The sequence below is a fragment of the Carassius carassius genome, chromosome 2 (genome assembly GCF_963082965.1).
Source record: "Carassius carassius chromosome 2, fCarCar2.1, whole genome shotgun sequence".
NCBI lineage: Eukaryota > Metazoa > Chordata > Actinopteri > Cypriniformes > Cyprinidae > Carassius > Carassius carassius.
This window is the reverse complement of record NC_081756.1, coordinates 20,785,229-20,804,835: the sequence shown is the minus strand read 5'-3', so window position 1 is coordinate 20,804,835 and position 19,607 is coordinate 20,785,229. Positions and strand designations below refer to the sequence as shown.

The window sequence follows — 19,607 nt, the reverse complement described above, 5'->3', positions numbered from 1 at the left end:
GTAACTTACTTGATGCACAAAGTTTGTGTACAAGACTATATAATCTCTTAAAGGGACTTTTTGTTGTGTAGTGGGAAGTCTGGGGACTACTGTATTTTCAGGGGCTGCATAATATCACTCCGCCTGCTGTACCCATGGTAACGCTGGAATGAGAGTATAGTTCCTGGTCATATAAGCCTAGAAAATAGCAACTTTTCATTTTCCGTCAGTTTAAGTACACGATGTAACTACTGAAGAGTCACGTTTTAAATAGGAAAAATATAGAAACACTTTGGTCATTTTTGAGCGAGATGGTAACGGTCTAATCGGATTCAATGATCTATGCTAAGCTACGCTAAAAGTGCTACCACCAGACCCGGAGATCAGCTAAATGGATTCGAAAACGGTAAAACTCAACTGTTCAACTCTGGGGGAGTTTTATTTATTTATTTATTTTTTTTTTTTTTTCAAAAATAGTGGCATGTTGCTTTAAATTTGAGTTAAACTTTTTTTTTCTCCATCCCACAAAAGCCCACATACTAGCATATTCAAAAACTGACCCAGTAGATTTATAAACAAAGCATATGAGTTTTTGTGTAAGTGCATTGATGAAAAAAAGAGACATCTCTGTATATAAATTTATTTTATTCTCATTTTGGAAAAAAAAATTTGTCAGAGTACTGCTCAAACATTGTATAAACATTGCATTGTTTACGTGGACATCCGTCCAAAAAAGCCCACTGGAGGTGCTCATAATCCTGAGCTCTTTAAATATGAGCTATCTTTGCATTGTTGCTGCATTAGTACAAATTGGCCAGTTTTTCTTTCTACAACAATTTCATGTTGGAGGCCTTTCAAGTATAAAAAGAGCTTAATCTCCACTGCGCATGACAATCAGTATTCAAGTACTGATCGTAAAGTAACTATCCAGTCTCTCTCCATACAGTATATCAAAACAGAGGCACTTTGTTTTGGACATTACCTTATAAATAATTTTGTACCACGAGAAACAGCCGATGGCCCATCACTGTCCGAACTACTGTTTACAGTATAAGCACATATAAATTGAATAGTTCATTACAGCATAAACGGGGAAAACTATTTTGTGGATAAAGAAATCAATGTATCATATATGTTTAAGTGAAGGAGGTGTTAAAGTACTGTCCGTTAAAACAATAATCCCTGAAAGACAAACAAAGGTTGGCTAAAAACGTTTAGTTTAGTTGCCACCACATGTGAAATACATAAGAGCTAAAAAGGAAAATCAAATACATCACAAATGAACTCTCAACTGTGCCAGAGATGTCACTTTGTTACAACATGGACTATTTGACTGATGAAAACATTAGTGGTTCAGAGTAAACCCATTGTATTAGTACAGACTAGTACCGTACTTTGGGCAGTTGTCCATACATATGCTAAACATTCAGTTCCAAACTAAATTTCACCATCATTTGTTATCGTGATTAATATATTAAGACTAAAGCCAAATTGCATCTGGCAAACTGTCCCTTATATCCAACAACTAGTAATAATCAAGTCAAAGAAAATAACTGCAAGAAAGAGCTGAAAACTCCAAGAATCCTTCAGGAAAAGGCCACAATAACAGTATTATATTAACTACAGAAGAGCAAATATCTACTTGCCAAAACAGAAAATATCCCTACGATCCCAGAACTTTCTACTGTGAAGAGATGTTTTTAAAGTTATCTTGAAGAAACCGATTATTCGTCACCTTTGCTTCCTATCATAAGTGTCACTGTAGCGTGGAGGATGAAGAGAAGTATCTAGCAATCTCCACGGACAGCTTTCCGGAGGATCCTGAGACGGGACATGACCTCATCCCAGTCCAGATATGCTCCTTCTAGATGTCTTGAGTACTGACCTCGTGACAGGTAGCTCTTTCGGCCATGCATCAGACGCCAGTTATCAAAGGTCACTAAGTCACCTGCGCAGAGATGAAATGAATCAGATGAAATGAACAACCAGCATCAGTCCCCTACTTATACATGCAATTCTTATGTTGTCATATTTGGTTTAGTATGAAGGATAGCAGAAAACGGAAAGCTTTGGGGCTTCAAAATACTTGAAATATGAGATAATTCTAGTGAACAGTTTTTTAAAACCCTGGCATTAGATTGAAAATGGAAAAGTTTCCAAAACCTGAGCCTAATCCCAAATTCATAAGCCTTTGAAAATGCTTAATCTTTGACTATTATGCAATTATGACCGAGCTATAACAACCATAATCTGATCTGGTAAAGAGGTGAAGTGTGTGGACACACTGACCTGGTTCCATTCTGTATGTGCACACATTTTCAGGCCTGCTGAGCAGCTCCACAAAGGCCTTTAGAGACGAGTAGAAGGGCTGAACCTGATGCAAAGGCACATCCAGCACAGAGTCTCGTGTGGTGTTGTTATAGTTGATCCTCGTCACCCGACCCTCGGAGTCCACACTGCACATTACAAACAAGTTTGTATCAAAAGTTAGGAGGATTTATGACAACTACTATAATGAATTGTTGTTTATAATTGCATGGGAAAAAGTAACCAGTATAATTTTGTGTTATACTGAGCAAGGCAAGTCACAAAGGTTTGGAAAAACATGTCAATAATGCATTTTCCATAGTAATAATCAAATTAATTGGTAGAAATGTATCTCTTATGAGTCTCAGTTCTATAACTAACCATGAGATGGTGCTGCTGTTTAACATTATTTACAGACAGTCAGTGTTGATGATGATGAGATGAGACAAAGCTAATCCACTGCATTAGCTATGCATGATTATGTGAGTATGTGTGCGTCTGCTGGAGCCACTGTCTGTCTTACTCTATAATGTGGTTTTTGGACTGCACACTGAAGTCACAGAAGTCAGCACCGCTGTCTGTGAAGTCCACCCTGATCGAGGAGAGGATGTTAAACGCCTCAGGATCCTCCCTACGGAGCTGCTCCGCCATGTGAAACCCATCTACCACTTCACTCTCTCCGCCCTGATCAGCCTGACGGACACAGTGCAGGAACTGAACCTACACACACACAACCAGTGGTTACACACGTATAGGAATTACAACAGCAATCCTCTGGTGAAATAACTCTTTTATTCTGTTTTTTATTTAGGATGTAGTCATTTTAATTAGCTTAATAAAAAATAAAAAAAATCACATTGAAGGGAAGTCCCGTCACGAAATAAAGAATGCATATATTTACTTGATGAGTAAGATATCACAGTATGGTTTGTGTGTATGTGTGTGTGTGTGTGTGTAAACTCACCCCAGGTGGATGGTGCAGAGCAGGGTAATCTGTGTGCAGGCTCAGTTCTCCAGAAGTGTATGCAACATTGTTAGCCATGGCCTTGTCCTGAACTTGCCACGTGTGTCTGTAAAATCACAGAGGGGACAATGCATCAGAACAGGTGACTATGTGCTTGTGAAGTTTTACTGCATCTCTCCATGTATTTACTGTGCAGTCTTGAAGTTTGAAGACAAATGAAACAATGAAGCATGTGGCCTTTCTTGAGGAGTGGCTTTTTTTCTTGCAGCTCTCTCATACAAGCCACATTTGTGAAGAATTTGTGATATTTCTGTCACATGCACACAATGACTACACTGTCATAAATTCCTGCAACTGCTTCTGTTGCGGTATGTCTCTTGGTAGCCTCTCTCCAGTTTGAAGCAACGTCCTGATCCAGGGAGGGCCTGTGTTTTACCAAATACCTTCCACTTCTTAATAGCAGACTTTACTGTCCTAGGCACTGATAAAGCCTTTGAAAATTTTCACTATGGCCTCCTCCTTCAGCCTGAAGATCCCTAGCAAGTGAAGTCTTGATTTGGCAGATGCAGTGCTTTTTGTTCCAGTTTGGATCATGTGAAGCTGCTTTTTGGTCAGTCTGAGTGAGCTCCTGGGGCTAGTGTTAAATCACTCAGCCTGTCACTTAACAGGTGTCAGCTGAGAGGGAGTTCACATGCATGGATTTGTGATTACTGCCAGAAGCTCACGGTGTGTCTCTTCTCTTCAGTTCCTCTATCTGTATGTTCCTAGCCTGAGGTTTCCATTCACACATCTTTACTTTTAAAAAATGTCCTCTGCGTGTTCTTGTGAGAAGCTTTGGTGTCTGGCAAGAAGATGAATCAGAATTTCAATGGTTTTTGATTAATAAAATGGGCTCAGTAAGACTGGAGCAATGGAACAAGTTTAACTGAATGTAAAGCAAAGCTCTTTCACATCATTTCCCATTAATTCAAATGTGTGTTTTTTTGTTCAAACAGAACATTGTTCTTAGCCAACAGTTACAGCACAAAATGCTTTCATCAAAGGATGGTGTAGACAGAGGACCCATACTGTAACAACCATGATAATCTTATTCAGACTGAACAGTCCTTTGGTTGCATTATCAGTGTTACACACAACTTTACTTGCAATAGCCGAGATGTGAGTGGCAGAAACAGGAACATGACTTGAGGTCTAGAGATAAAGGTAATAGTAACCATTATTTTTCTCAGGGATGGACAAAATAACTGAAATACCTGACAACACAACATTAGTATAATGACAGGTAAGATCATTCATTTTCAAACTTTTGTATTTCATAAAATGCTGTATAACAAGTTTTGTTGTTCCAGAAAACTAGCTATATATATATATATAGATAGATAGATAGATAGATAGATAGAGATAGATAGATAGAGATATATATATATATATATATATATATATATATATATATATATAGATAGATAGATAGATAGATAGATAGATAGATAGATAGATAGATAGATAGATAGATAGATATAGTAGTTTGGGGTCAGTACGATTTTTTTCTTTTGTGGAAGAAATTACTTTTATACAGCAAGGAAGCATTAAGTGAATCAAGAGGGACAGAGGGACATAACAAAACATACTTTTTGAAATAAATAGTAACCATTATTTTTCTCAGGGATGGACAAAATAACTGAAATACCTGACAACACAACATTAGTATAATGACAGGTAAGATCATTCATTTTCAAATTTTTGTATTTCATAAAATGCTGTATAACAAGTTTTGTTGTTCCAGAAATTTAGCTATATATATATATATAGATAGATAGATAGATAGATAGATAGATAGATAGATAGATAGATAGATATATATATATATATATATAGATATATATAGTAGTTTGGGGTCAGTACGATTTTTTTCTTTTGTGGAAGAAATTACTTTTATACAGCAAGGGAGCATTAAGTGAATCAAGAGGGACAGAGGGACATAACAAAACATACTTTTTGAAATAAATGCTGTTCTTTTGATCTTTACATCATTACTTTATAAATATTTTTGCGTATATTTTTGCACTATGCAAATAGGCAGTCAGTTAAAGACCCATATAGGAGATTTTCAAACTGTTCTTGATCATGTTTCCAAGTCTGCAGTATTAAAATGACTGTATTTGCTACTTCTGTTTGTCTTTGCTCACTACCCCAGTTGTTAAACCATTATAATTATCTAAAAATAGGCACTTCATTGCTTTCATTAGAATGCAGCCAAAGTTTCAGACCTTACCCGTAAAAGGTGAGGCGGAGATAGCCAATCCTCTGACTCAGTCTGGCCACCTGGCCCTGCTCTGCTGGCGCCCCTCTCAGGTAGACAATGCCAATGCGTCTCAGAGCCTCTAGCCAGGCCAGGGCAGCCTTGTCATCATGTAGTACTTCCTCAAAGTCAGCTGTGGGGATCTGCAGACTTGAATCCCAGTATTCACGCTCTGAAACACAGACAAGCGTATAAATAAACATTACAATACACAACACAAAACATCACAAAGCAATAACACAATTTAGTGTCTAGTGTCACAAAGTGTAAAGAAACTATTTATTTTCATAATTTTATATTTTTTTATGATTTGATAAAGTTTTTTAGCAACTCACGAACCTCTCGAAGTTCCACCACAAAACCTAGTTCAGGAAACTGCATTAGAAGGTCCAGTGGTAAATTAAAAAGCAAAGTCAATAGTGGTGCAAGTCTAAATAATGATGTGGGAATGATGTCAGCAATACTAAAAACTCTATCCGCAACTAAATCCTTTCCAAGCTAAACATGTTTCTGTCTCTATCATTCCTATCTCTGTTACTCATTTTCTAAGCACCCAGATTTACAATGCAAATAAACAGAATAGAGAATTTGCACTTATAACCATCCCAAGCATCTGTCTTAACATAATGAAGGATTGTGTCTGTGTGTGTGTCAGGGTTGAGGCCAGAACATATTGGCCTGCATGTTTGAGGAAATACTGCTGGAAAATTCTGGTTCTTATGTCTACTTTCGCATACGGCTCTAGAGAAGTGTGCATGTGAGAGCAAGCTTCTGCACTTAAGTGCAATTCACTGCTTGGACCCTTTATGTTGTAGCATTCTTTTTCTCATTTTCTCTCAATTTAGAAAACTGTTCCACTGGAGAATTTGTCACAGTAGAGAATCCAGAGACAAATATAGTTAAGGACCAACAAGGGGGAAAAAAATAACTCCTGACCAATTATGTTATTTTCCTAATTTAAGAAATCATTTTCACTACCATTCATTAGTCTGGGCCAGAAAGAAAAAAAATGAAATGATTACTTTTATTCTGTGAGGATGAATCAAATGTGACAGTAAAGACACATGTAATGCTATAAAAGATTTGTTAAAAATAAATGTGCTTCATTAAAACTTTTTTTTTTAATTTAAATTAAGTATCCTGGAAAAAAATGTATCATGGTTTCCACATTTAGAAAGCATATTATTTCTAAAAGATCATATGACACTGAAGACTGGAATAAAAGCTGCTGTAAATTCAGCTTTACAATCACACGGATAAATTACATTTTAAACACATAAATGCAGCCTTTGTAAGCATAAGAGACTTTTACATTGAGAACATTAAAAAATCTTACCGATTTCAACCTTTTGAATGGTACTAGTGTATTTCCAGCTTGCACAGATACTCCCCTCAAGATACTTTGACATGACGTATGAGCATTAATAAGCCTCAGATTTCTTGGATATTATCCCAGAATAGTCACACCTCAACGGGATAAATAAAGTTTGTATATTCCAGACCCTGACTAGATGCCACAGTGTCAACTCTGCAAACTTTACTTGGAAGGAGCATCTACAGTTTTTTTTATCCACAGCAGGATATCCATGTGATGAGCAGGATGAGCACAAATATAACAGCGGTCTCTTTGTGGCTCATAACAAACATTCCCATAAAAATACAAATAAAGGTAAATCAGATGGGGGTGAATGGTGTGCTTGAAATTTGAACAATGAAAGATGGGGGAATGTATAAGAAACCTGTTTGAAAACAGTTATTGGTGCATTTCTGTTTGGCACCACTAGAGTGAATGAAGAGTAAATGAAACATTTAGATGAAACATGGCTGTTTGTTTACTACTGAATTCATTTAAAAAGCTGTTTTTGAATGGTTTCAGCTTCAGAAGCTTGGCCACCCAGCAGACTAACGAAAATGGTATTTTGTATTACCAATCATAGTTATATAAAATGTGTTGTTTCAAGTTGACAAAATGCATTGAAACCAGATGAAACCCAGAGAGAGGAAACCTTGTTGCTAAATCAGTCACAATATACACTGAGAGAAATATGAATATGCAATCATATAAACGTGCAATCAAGTTAATGCAAACAAAACCTGAATTGACTGACACACAATGCAGAGGAAACACCCACAGTCTCACATTAATATTGAAGTTCTGGTATGAATTTGATTGAAAAAGAGAGCGAGAGAGCTGGGCACCGGGCCCAGGGTGAAGTGGTTCAGTCAGTACAGGTCAATCATGTTCAGCTCTTATAAGCGTGTAATGTGCAATATTCTCTGTCACGCTGACATACTAGGGTTTCCTGGCTGGGAGTGCTAATGTTGACTTCAGAGCCAGATATTAATATCATGCTATCATTCTGTCCAGCAGGTGCTTCTGAGACACGTTAATGAACATTTATATTATTTTTCACTGACCATATTAGTCTCTAAAACATTTATGCACACAAAGGCATGCAGGAAAAGAAAGGTGTCAGCTTATGTGTGCTTGAACAGTTTCCTTCAGCACTGCCTTTGTGATTATTCCAGCTATGGTAATGTTAAGCCGTGGCTGCTGTTGCTGGCAGGAAGCCTCAGTACGTCCAGTCAAACTCTGTCAACAGAGTCCCTACTGAGAGCTCAGCACAGAGCAGAGGTCACTAAGAAAAGGACAGACAGAAGCTCACAACCCAAGTACAACCACTAACAGAAATCACTTTCAAATGGGATATGGAAAATGGATTTATATGGTTTGAATAACTTCATTTACATGTGCGCAGCATCCTATATTCAGTTTACGTGCCATGCGCTTCTCAAGAAAATGAAGTAAGACACCTCTTTTGAGTCAAGCCATTAGTTTTCCATCAGCCATTTGGAAAAATATGGTTTTAAAAGTACCATTTCAACAGTTATTCACGTAATCGTAATCTTTGGTCTGTGCCAGTGTGGTCTTTTTCTGTGTGGGAAGAGTGAACTGTTCTGCTGTTTTTGAACTTAGAAAATGTGGTCTTGGTGCTCTGAAGGATTATGATGTCATTGCATGCATGATGTCAGCTGAACCAGGACACGTTGTGACCGCAGTAAAGCACACTTGTGCCATTTTGCAAAAGAGACACTACAGCCACACTAGAAAAACTCCTTTAAGTGAATCAGTTCACTGGGTCATAAAACGTCTAGTGTGAGCTATATACTTTCAAGAAAAAGAAAGAAGAATTTTCTTTCTATTTTAATGTTAATGTATATTTACAATTATTTTTATTCTTGTGATAAAAAGCTGAATTTAGCAGCCATTACTCCTGCCAGTGACACATGGTCATTGAAACACCTCAAGTAACATTTCTTGTTGTAATCAGTGCTAAAAACTGTTCTGCTGCTTAACACCTTTGTGAAAATTGTGATGCATTTTCTTAGGATTATTTGATGTACAGTCGTGGCCAAAAGTTTTGAGAATTACATAAATATTGGAAATTGGAAAAGTTGCTGCTTAAGTTTTTATAATAGCAATTTGCATATACTCCAGAATGTTATGAAGAGTGATCAGATGAATTGCATAGTCCTTCTTTGCCATGAAAATTAACTTAATCCCAAAAAAACCTTTCCACTGCATTTTATTGCTGTCATTAAAGGACCTGCTGAGATCATTTCAGTAATCGTCTTGTTAACTCAGGTGAGAATGTTGACGAGCACAAGGCTGGAGATCATTATGTCAGGCTGATTGGGTTAGAATGGCAGACTTGACATGTTAAAAGGAGGGTGATGCTTGAAATCATTGTTCTTCCATTGTTAACCATGGTGACCTGCAAAGAAACGCGTGCAGCCATCATTGCATTGCATAAAAATGGCTTCACAGGCAAGGATATTCTGGCTACTAAGATTGACAATCAACAATTTATAGGATCATCAAGAACTTCAAGGAAAGAGGTTCTTGTAAAGAAGGCTTCAGGGCGTCCAAGAAAGTCCAGCAAGCGCCAGGATCGTCTCCTAAAGAGGATTCAGCTGCGGGATCGTAGTGCCACCAGTGCAGAGCTTGCTCAGGAATGGCAGCAGGCAGGTGTGAGCACATCTGCACGCACAGTGAGGCCAAGACTTCTGGAAGATGGCCTGGTGTCAAGAAGGGCAGCAAAGAAGCCACTTCTCTCCAAAAAAAAACATCAGGGACAGATTGATCTTCTGCAGAAAGTATAGTGAATGGACTGTTGAGGACTGGGGCAAAGTCATATTCTCCGATGAAGCCCCTTTCCGATTGTTTGGGGCATCTGGAAAAAGGCTTGTCCGGAGAAGAAAAGGTGAGCGCTAACATCAGTCCTGTGTCATGCCAACAGTAAAGCATCCTGACACCATTCATGTGTGGGGTTGCTTCTCATCCAAGGGAGTGGGCTCACTCACAATTCTGCCCAAAAACACAGCCATGAATAAAGAATGGTACCAAAACACCCTCCAACAGCAACTTCTCCCAACAATCCAACAACAGTTTGGTGAAGAACAATGCATTTTCCAGCACGATGGAGCACCGTGCCATAAGGCAAAAGTGATCACTAAGTGGCTCGGGGACCAGAATGTTAAAATTTTGGGTCCATGGCCTGGAAACTCCCCAGATCTTAATCCCATTGAGAACTTGTGGTCAATCCTCAAGAGGCGGGTGGACAAACAAAAACCCACTAATTCTGACAAACTCCAAGAAGTGATTATGAAAGAATAGGTTGCTATCAGTCAGGATTTGGCCCAGAAGTTGATTGAGAGCATGCCCAGTCGAATTGCAGAGGTCCTGAAAAAGAAGGGCCAACACTGCAAATACTGACTCTTTGCATAATTGTCATGTAATTGTCGATAAAAGCCTTTGAAACGTATGAAGTGCTTGTAATTATATTTCAGTACATCACAGAAACAACTGAAACAAAGATCTAAAAGCAGTTTAGCAGCAAACTTTTTGAAAACTAATATTTATGTAATTCTCAAAACTTTTGGCCACGACTGTATAATAAGTTCAAAAGAACAGCATTTGTGTCAAATAAAAATGTCCTCTAAGATTATATTTGTCTTTACTGTAATTTTTGATCAAGGATCAATGCATATTTAAAAAAAAAAAATACGACTTTTAAATTGCAATACTTTCACACAGCAATTTTGCCTCACCTCTGAAAAAAAATCACCACAAAATAAGCCACTTACAATGCACTAATATAAAACTGGGAGTTAAATAGATTTAGCTTAAAAACAAGAATGGACAGGTTGGTGTGACAATTAAACAAACATAAGACCCCTTGGTCCTCGTCATTTTTGGAGAGACTGAGAAACGCCATGAAGGATACATCATCACAACCTGTCAGGAAATGGCTAATGGCGGATTATTCCAGAGACAGACATATTGTAGGTGAGAGCTTTACAGGCCTCTTTCAGGCAGTTTGAAGACATGGGGCAGAACTGTAATATCATGTGCCAGTTAAGGAGCTTTGTTAAACACATGCATGCCTTGTGTGTTTTACAGCTCAGCTAGAAGCAGACACTTGTGATGTGCAGTCTATGCTTTAAACTGTGGAAATGTATTGGTTGTCTTTCACTGTTTTAAGGGGCACATTATGATGCATTTTGTGCCTTTAAACAAAACAACAGCATAATTTCCTCAACTTTAAAGAAAAAAAAATCACAAGATTAAAAACAATAGAAAGATGTTTAAAACTAAAGAACATTTGGTGAACAAAATCTGTTACAAAGCCCCAGTGACATGCATTCATTTAGAAAAATGAATCTTAAAATCCCAGAAAACAGAAATATGTGCAAGGTACTTGTTCTGGCAGACACATTGTTCAGTCTGCTCCAACCAAAGCATCCCTCAAGAGTGGTGTAAGCACAACAGCTCACTCTTCTCAAATGGCCTTAAATCTCTATTCCATGTGGCAGGAAGTGGAAGAAGTCTTTCCATTCAGGGGCGATTCTGGGGAGAAGTGCCTGCACACTACAAAAGTGTCTGCTGTCCAGACCACACACGCCACACATTAATTCAAATAATGCACAAATATTAGCCTACAGTACATGAGTGTATTTCAAACTATCTATGAAGCTATCCTAAAAATGGTTGTCTAAAACAAAACCCATCCAGTTAATTTTAGATTGTTGCTTTATGCAAGGAATGATAATATCTCGGGGTTGCTATATAAAATATATTACTTTATATTGGCCATACATTATAAACCATAGAGAAATTAGAGATGAGAGAGAGACATGGCTAATACAAAAATAATAGATGACAATGAACCCACCATTAAGGAAGAGCTCCTCTTGCAGAGCTTGTCTTGCCTCAGAAGAAAAACACCGTTTCTTTAGCCAATCAGGATCAAAATCACTACTGTGCTGATCAGGCCAAGTAATGGACACCTACAATGAGTTTCAGAAAGAAAGAAAGAAAAAAAAGATTTAAGGACTATTTGACAGTGTTGGGCAGTAACTAGTTACAGTAATAATATTTCTTTTTGCAGTAACTAGTAGTGTAACAAATGGCTAAAAGATTTCAGTAATAATATTAGAGTTACCATCCATAAAACAGCTCGTTACCAAGTTACTTTTGTTGCCTCAATCGCTACTGTTTTGAAATCCATCAGTCCATTAATTCCTAGGTTTATTTTCATAATTTCCAAAACTTGCACAGGCACATGAAGTCATCATTACTTTACTCTGGCATTACATGGCTTGCCCACCCACATCCCTCTGATCCCAATATAAATTATATTACTATAATTAAACATCTTTTTAGAAAATTAAGCATTTTCTTATGAACTTGTGATTTAACCTGGCTGGAAAAGACCAAAATAGCTGCTCACTTGCATAGTACTGTATGCTGGAGCCTCCACCAGACTTCCTAACTGTCATAACCAGCAATACTACAATGCCACAGCAGATATACAGTGTTAAGCAATGGGCACATTAGCAAAAAAGGTCCACTGTCCATTGTCATGACTTTAGAAAAGTCAGTTTCAAATGAAGCAGCTTTCTGTTGGTCAACGCAGTGAATTCATGTGAACTTGAACCTGGTGTGAAATCTGCATTCATTGTACTATCAACAGTGTTGGGGAGTAACTAGTTACATGTAACGGCGTTACGTAATTTAATTACTAAATAAATGTAACAGTAATCAGTTACAGTTACTAAGAAAAAATGAGTAATTAAATTACAGTTACTTATGAAAATTGTAACGATTACAAAGAGGATTACATTTGAATATTTACACACATCCACATACAGCTTATTTCTTTCCCAAATTGCACTAAGACATATGGCCCATAATCTCCGAGACGCGGAAAACACATTCATAGAATCGAGTCATAAAAATGGAATTCAGCCTATAACGCGGACGCAATATGCCACATTTTGGACGAATAAATCAAAAGTAGGTCAGTACACTTGAATCAAAACCCGATATGGACTGATGTCTGTGAATATTAAGCCGCAAAAAGACTGAATTTGAATCCTGCACGTTCTGCGTGTCTGTGGAAATCAGGCGCTGGCTGGTCATCGGGAGAACCGGGACTATTCCCGGTGGCCTGGCAGAAGATTTGGCCTTCTACTTTAATATTGTTATTGTATAATTGCAGGCCGAATATACTAAAGCGATTATTTCCGAATCCGCCATTCGATAATTAAATCTCTAATAAATCATGAATCGGTTAGTCGTGACTGGCAATGGTTGGGCTCGCGCGCTCTCCGCGCCTCCGCCGAGCGGTTTGGATCAGACTCCGAGTAATCAATGCGAGAGAGAGAGACCGGAGTGAACTGTGTAAGCGCACAGCTGGAGCAGAGAAGCGACACTTCTGTTCAGGGTTTCAGGTGCAGGTCAGTTTCATCTGTAAATATGCTAATGTAGTTTTGTCTTTGTTTACTCAGTCAAGCAGCAGCAGCACATTGCTCACAATCACTCAAAATACTGTATAAACGACGTCATTATTATCTTTTGTAATGTTACAGTAGTAAGTTAGCAGACAAATCATCATATTTTATCATAGGTTTAGGGGGAGCTAGTGCATACAAAAACACAACCCTGAGGAAAATTAATGTAGCCTATGGTATGGCACTAAAATGGTTTAACTATGGAATTTGTAGTAAAAATAAATACAAGTGGTAATTCATTTGCCAAAAAAACAAAATTGCACTTACAAAACATGGTAAAAGTCAATTAAAAATCTTCAGTATTAAAGTCATGAGAGAGATGGATGGATAATGGAAGTGAAGATGCAGTTCAGGAGAGAACTTTTAATTACGTTGCATGTCCCCAACCTAAGGAGTTAAATCTTTTTCATGTCAGGTCCAAAAAAAAAAATAGGGTTGTCCATGTTTCAGAATGGGTTGTGGGTGTATGAGTGTGAGATTTCCCAGCCTATTTTTCCCCCAGCCCGCCCCTCATGGAAATTAATCTCTAGAACAGTCACTTCATGAGCATTTTTTACTTATTTTGAGAAACTATCATCATATCATATACAAAGAGACAGCAGTGTTTCAAAAAGACACCAATGTTTCAGGAGTTTAGTACACAAAATAGGACACATGCTTATTAGATAACCGTATTTGAGTTGATGTATATGCTTTTATTTTTTTATTAACTATTTTTCCCCAAACCATTGTTAAATGCAGTTAGATGCCTGTAGTTATGCAAAGATTTGGTTTCAAAAACAGTATCTATAAACTATTTCTTTTGATTTTAAATCTGCTTTGAACTTCAGATCAATCTCTAAGTAAAGTCTGATTGTGTGGTGGATGTGTTCAAATGTGATCATCTTAATTTAAGTGATGAAGGATGGTGAAAGTCTGACAGTATTGAGCACTACTGTAAGGTTAAACCTGCATGGTGTAAAATGGTTGAAGATGATTAACAGTTGCAAATTAACATTCATTAGAAATTTACAAAAGTAATCAAAATGTACTCAAAAGTAATTAGTTACATTACTTTATTAAAGTAATTAAAAAAGTTACACTACTATTACATTTTAAATAGGGTAACTTGTAATCTGTAACCTATTACATTTCCAAAGTAACCTTCCCAACACTGACTATCAAAACATCCTGTAAGTTTCAAAACGTTCTTGTTAGTCTAAAAACAGCTTATACTCATGCCAAAATAAGAAAATAAATAGTCTGTTCTTAATTAAATAAAGGTTAAATAATATAATAATAAAAAAACGCAGCTCTACGCAGAAACAAAACGATAAAGATGGCTAAAAAAACCAGAAGACGCTGTGTGTCTTTGCATTGCCTTTCTTCTGATCTCAACATTATAAAAGAGTGGATGAACTTTATTTTTAATGAAGATCCAGGCTGCATCAGTAAGAACTTGGTCCTTTTCTCACTTCATTGTACCGAGGATTCGTTTACAAACAAAGCTCGATTTCACAGGATTTCCAGAAAGATTAAAACTAAAAGATGATGCTGTGCCGACTATATTGGATCCGACAGTAATCTCGCAACACACGTGTGAGTAACTGTTTTTATTATGCGATCACTATTGTTTTGTCTGTTGGTACTGATCGTTTGATATGTTCTGAGTATTTATGCTTTTTTAACCTAACTTCCATGAGTGTCTATCATCTATCACTCATTTTGTTTCCAAACTTGTATGGCTAAAGGCCCATTCACATCAAACACAATAACTGTAACAATAACAACATAGATCTAAAACAAACTTGTTCTTTGCCATACAATAAAAATGAATGGGACCATCAAGCTTTAAAAATGACACTGAGTGGATGAAGATGCAACAGCTCTATTTCCACTTCCACTTTCATTCTATAAAAAAAGCAGGATGGACATTCAGCAAAAAAAACTTGTTTCACCAAATAAAGTCATATCCATTTGGAATGACATAATGAGTAAATGATGACAAATTTCCATGTAGGATGAACTATACCTTAAGGCTTTAAAAAAAAAGACCAACCTTATTGTCCATCAGCTGTACTTGGTCCATTCCGGTGTGCACGTCCAGATTTGTGAACAGCAGACTACGTGCTTGCGCTGACTGCAGTGTGCAGTGAGGACACTGGCAGTTATCCCTTAACCAGGTGAAAGGATACAAACTACAACTCCCATCATCCCAATCAATCTGCAGTAATCTCTCCTGGTCCAGTGCCCGGGCCTGCCTTACTCCTGGACTCCCCCCAGTGAAGGGCAGAGGGGCTGCTGCCAGTGTCTGATTCCCAATATGAGGTGTCTTGACCAGCTGAGGCCAACTGCTTGTCCCCTTCAGTGCCTGGAAAGCACCTCTAGACACCCAGCGTGTAAGATAGGATAACATCCTGACTTGTGAGTAGTTGCTGCTTGTCTAAAGACACAGAAAGTATGAGGTTATTGCATTCATATGACAGCCACACTCCTTCATCATCACCTTTATCCCAATAATCAAATGAGTCACAGCAGAATATGACTGATGTGAGCAGCATACAGGTGTGTCAAGTAAACAGATAACTAACTGCTATCAAGCAACTGCAAATACATTTTTCAGTCTTTAGAAATGTCATGTTTATGACATTGTTTTGGTTTTTGAATAAATAAATCTTGATTACCAAAAAAATTAACTGTTTCATTCACCAAATATCTGTAAAAGTAGCCTTTTGATTTAATAAAGTGTTCCAAAGAAACTTGAAAGGGTTCTGCTGTATAGTCACCAGACTGCTTCCAGAATTATTACACAGCTGTTCAAAAGTTTGGGGTAGGTCAGATTTATTTTGATGATTTTGAAAGAAGTCTCTTATGCTCACAATTTTAATCGAAATATAGTAAAAACAGGAACATTGTACAATATTGTCACAATTAAAAACTACTGTTTTATTCCTGTGATGGCAAATCTGACGTTCAGTCTTCAGTGTCACATGATCCTTCAGAAATCATTCTAATATGCTGATGAAACATTTCTTTTTTATGCAGATGTTGTAAGCATTTGTGCTGCTTAATATTTTTGTGGAAACTATGACACATTTTTTTTTTCAGGATTTATTTGATTAATCAAAAATGTAAACAGAAGTCTTTTGGGATATTATAAATATCTTTACTGTCTCTTTTGATTAATTTAATGCACCCTTGCTAAATAAATGTATTAATTTATTCAACAACAAAAATCGCAGTGATTCCAAACGTTTGAACGGTAGTGTAATAGAAACACAAATTAAAATTTGTTAATGTGTGTTCTCTTTATATTAGGCTTGTTTCTTACAATATCACAAGCCAGTCTGGAGTTGCTTTTATTTCTTTATTTTACTCTCTTATAGAAGGCATTTGATTGTTGTGCTGTTTGTTTGACAGGCCAAAAGCCGGGATAGCTCTTGATAAATGATTAATGCAATTACGTCATCCAGATCTGAACGACTGTAAGGGTGCATAACTTTGACAACATTAAAAACAAACAATAATACGTCAAAGTATCCAAGATAACAGGGGGGTATTCCAGAAAGCAGGGTTAACTTACCGTGAACTAAAACCTGAACTCACGGTTGATTAACCCCAAACCTTGCTTACTCGAGGTATGTGGTTCCAAAAACTCGTCCGGGAGTAAGTTAATTCAACTCAGAGTATGTTCCTGGTTAAGACTCAAGACATTCTCAACAGAGCGACGATTTGACGAGTCACTATAGAAACGGACGCTAAGAAAAAGCGCGCCATGCTGTTTCTTTCTTCTTCTTTTGTTAATTAGTTGTTTACATGCTTAGAGCATATCGCCACCTAATTGATGGCTGTGCAATCATTTTTATTTTTTTCCATTTAATCTTTAATACTTGAGAATGTGAATTATATTGCTTGTTTTATGCTAATTATACATTAAGTCATATCAGATATGTATTTTGATTTAGAATTTATACATTATAGAAAAATGCCACTCCATGCAGTGAGATATAACATATAATAAATAAAATATATAAATATATATAAGTTAAACATTACCTTGTCATAGTGTTTTATAATTTATACATACCTCTTAATACATAATTTACAGATAACTCTTATATATGCCAATAAAATAAATAATCATATTAGAATAATATATTACCTTATTTATTACTTATATTAGCGCTTCCTAATTAACATATATATATATATATATATATATATATATATATATATACATATATATATATATATATATATATATATATATATATATATATATATATATAATAGGCTATATTACATATTCTAATATTATATAATGTTGTGCGGTATCTGTCACGCCCACTGAAGGCTCGCTGAAGTGAACTAATCCTGGAACATAACCTGCTCTGGAGCAGGTTATGTTCAGAGAGTGAGTTGCTATGACAACTAACATAACCTGAAAGTTACCTCCGTTTTTGGATCCGAAAGTTCAGGTTATCCATTTACTTACTCTTAAACATACCCGGGTATGTCACATAACCTGCTTTCTGGAATACCCCCCAGGTAAGCTAATCTAGGGCTAAGGTGACCTGATGACTTTACCACTGCCATACTAATAAAACTACGACTTACTGAACTCTGCACTTCAGCTGTACTTGCGTTAGTAGGAAGAATTTAACCATTTCATGTGTACAGTTTAACAGAAAATCTCAGGGTAACCTTTGTGTTGCATTTCTTAACCTAAAAAACAAAAACATGAACAGTCTGTTCATTATGATTCCAAATAAACAGCAAACCCCAAACATATAGGATGGATATATTTACCTACATGATATCTGCTGTTCAAAGTATCATAATCATCATACTAAAAATATTGATAATGTCATAAATAGTTTTTTAGTACATTTGGAATGTCAAATTATCAGTGCTATTAATCCCAGTTGATTTTATTGTGTTGGCAGCCATAGTTTCTTGTGAGATTTGTATAGCTACTAGATACTATCTGACATTATTGTATTATTCTAATAAAGTCTAGATAAAGGATACATTGTCGGTTTAATACAAAGTTAGACTTTTGGGCTGTACAAATATCAATTATTCATTTTTGCAAACAACATGTTATCTTTATAATATAATGCTTACTATTTTTCCTCACACATTACAAATAGGATTTTATACAAAACAGATCGTCTATCAGGCAGCAACGCGACAATCACTTTTATGATATAAAATAAATATTACGCTATAATCACTGTACCCTAAACAGACATTTGATCATTGGTTATGTAATGAGCAAACACCGTCGCTCATGTGTCTCAGGAACACGGAAGTAGGTGAAAGGTCACCACTTCATGATACACATTATACCGTCCAGCGTTACAGCTCGTAGCACTGTAGTCGCCGGTGAAATAGAAACCAAACCAACTACAGCATTTATTGGCTTTATATAGACTTGATAACTAAATGTGCATCTTCCATGTTGTTCCCTGGTATTTTTAGCACTATGGAGCCTATTTTACCTAACTAAAGGTAAGGTTTCTACCTAACTATAACTATTTTACCTAACTAAAGGAGGTCTACACTAGAGTTTCCATTCATAAAATATTACACGTGCCATGAGGAAATCACAAGTATGCCGTTACAACAAACACAACTACGCAAAGCGATCTTTTATTCATCAGCCTGACACACGCGAAGCCTAATAATGGCAACCCAGTCACTCAGTTTCATTTTCGTCATTTACATTAGATGAGACATGAGGATAACATAAAAACGGTATATGGCACTCACCGTGAAGAAGCAGGTTTGATAGGCTCGGTTATTTCAGCCTTATATAGCGCTGAGAAAGCGTGAGAACTCGCTGCACTGGAAGTGGGTGAAGGGTCACGTGCACTGTAGCGGTGCTGCTGCTGCTGCACACACACACACACACACACACCCACACACATACACACACACACACAGAGAGAGAGAGAGTGTTATCATCATCATGTGTGCGCAGCGATACATCTGACACTTCATTACGTGCAGCTTTGCTACTACTGTTCGACTACTGTTCTGTTCGATACTTGTTTTTGTATCTACATTTTATTGCAGTTGTCATGTGGACATTTACATTTACATTTACATTTAATCATTTAGCAGACGCTTTTATCCAAAGCGACTTACAAATGAGAACAATAGAAGCAGTCAGGTCAACAAGAGAACAACAACAGTATACAAGTGCCATGACAAGTC

General features: G+C 36.8%; 1 protein-coding gene across 1 annotated transcript; it reads right to left on the bottom strand.

Moving 5' to 3' along the window:
* Window positions 1-679: 679 nt before the first annotated feature.
* Window positions 680-19,277, bottom strand: LOC132106101 (gamma-butyrobetaine dioxygenase-like). Its single transcript, XM_059511737.1, has 8 exons — window positions 19,161-19,277; window positions 15,445-15,820; window positions 11,786-11,900; window positions 5,523-5,721; window positions 3,251-3,356; window positions 2,810-3,006; window positions 2,269-2,435; window positions 680-1,927 (listed from the first exon to the last, which is right to left on the bottom strand). The coding sequence occupies exons 2-8, from the start codon at window positions 15,799-15,801 to the stop codon at window positions 1,767-1,769; spliced, it is 1,302 nt and encodes a 433-aa protein (XP_059367720.1). The 5' UTR covers window positions 15,802-15,820; window positions 19,161-19,277; the 3' UTR covers window positions 680-1,766.
* Window positions 19,278-19,607: the final 330 nt, after the last annotated feature.

Coding starts and splice junctions, on each gene's coding strand:
- LOC132106101 (XM_059511737.1), bottom strand. CDS start 15,801: ATGTTATCCTATCTTACACGCTGGGTGTCTAGAGGTGCTTTCCAGGCA. Junction 5,722..11,785: donor AGAGGAGCTCTTCCTTAATG/GTGGGTTCATTG, acceptor TCTGTGTTTCAG/AGCGTGAATACTGGGATTCA. Junction 1,928..2,268: donor CACATACAGAATGGAACCAG/GTCAGTGTGTCC, acceptor ATCTCTGCGCAG/GTGACTTAGTGACCTTTGAT.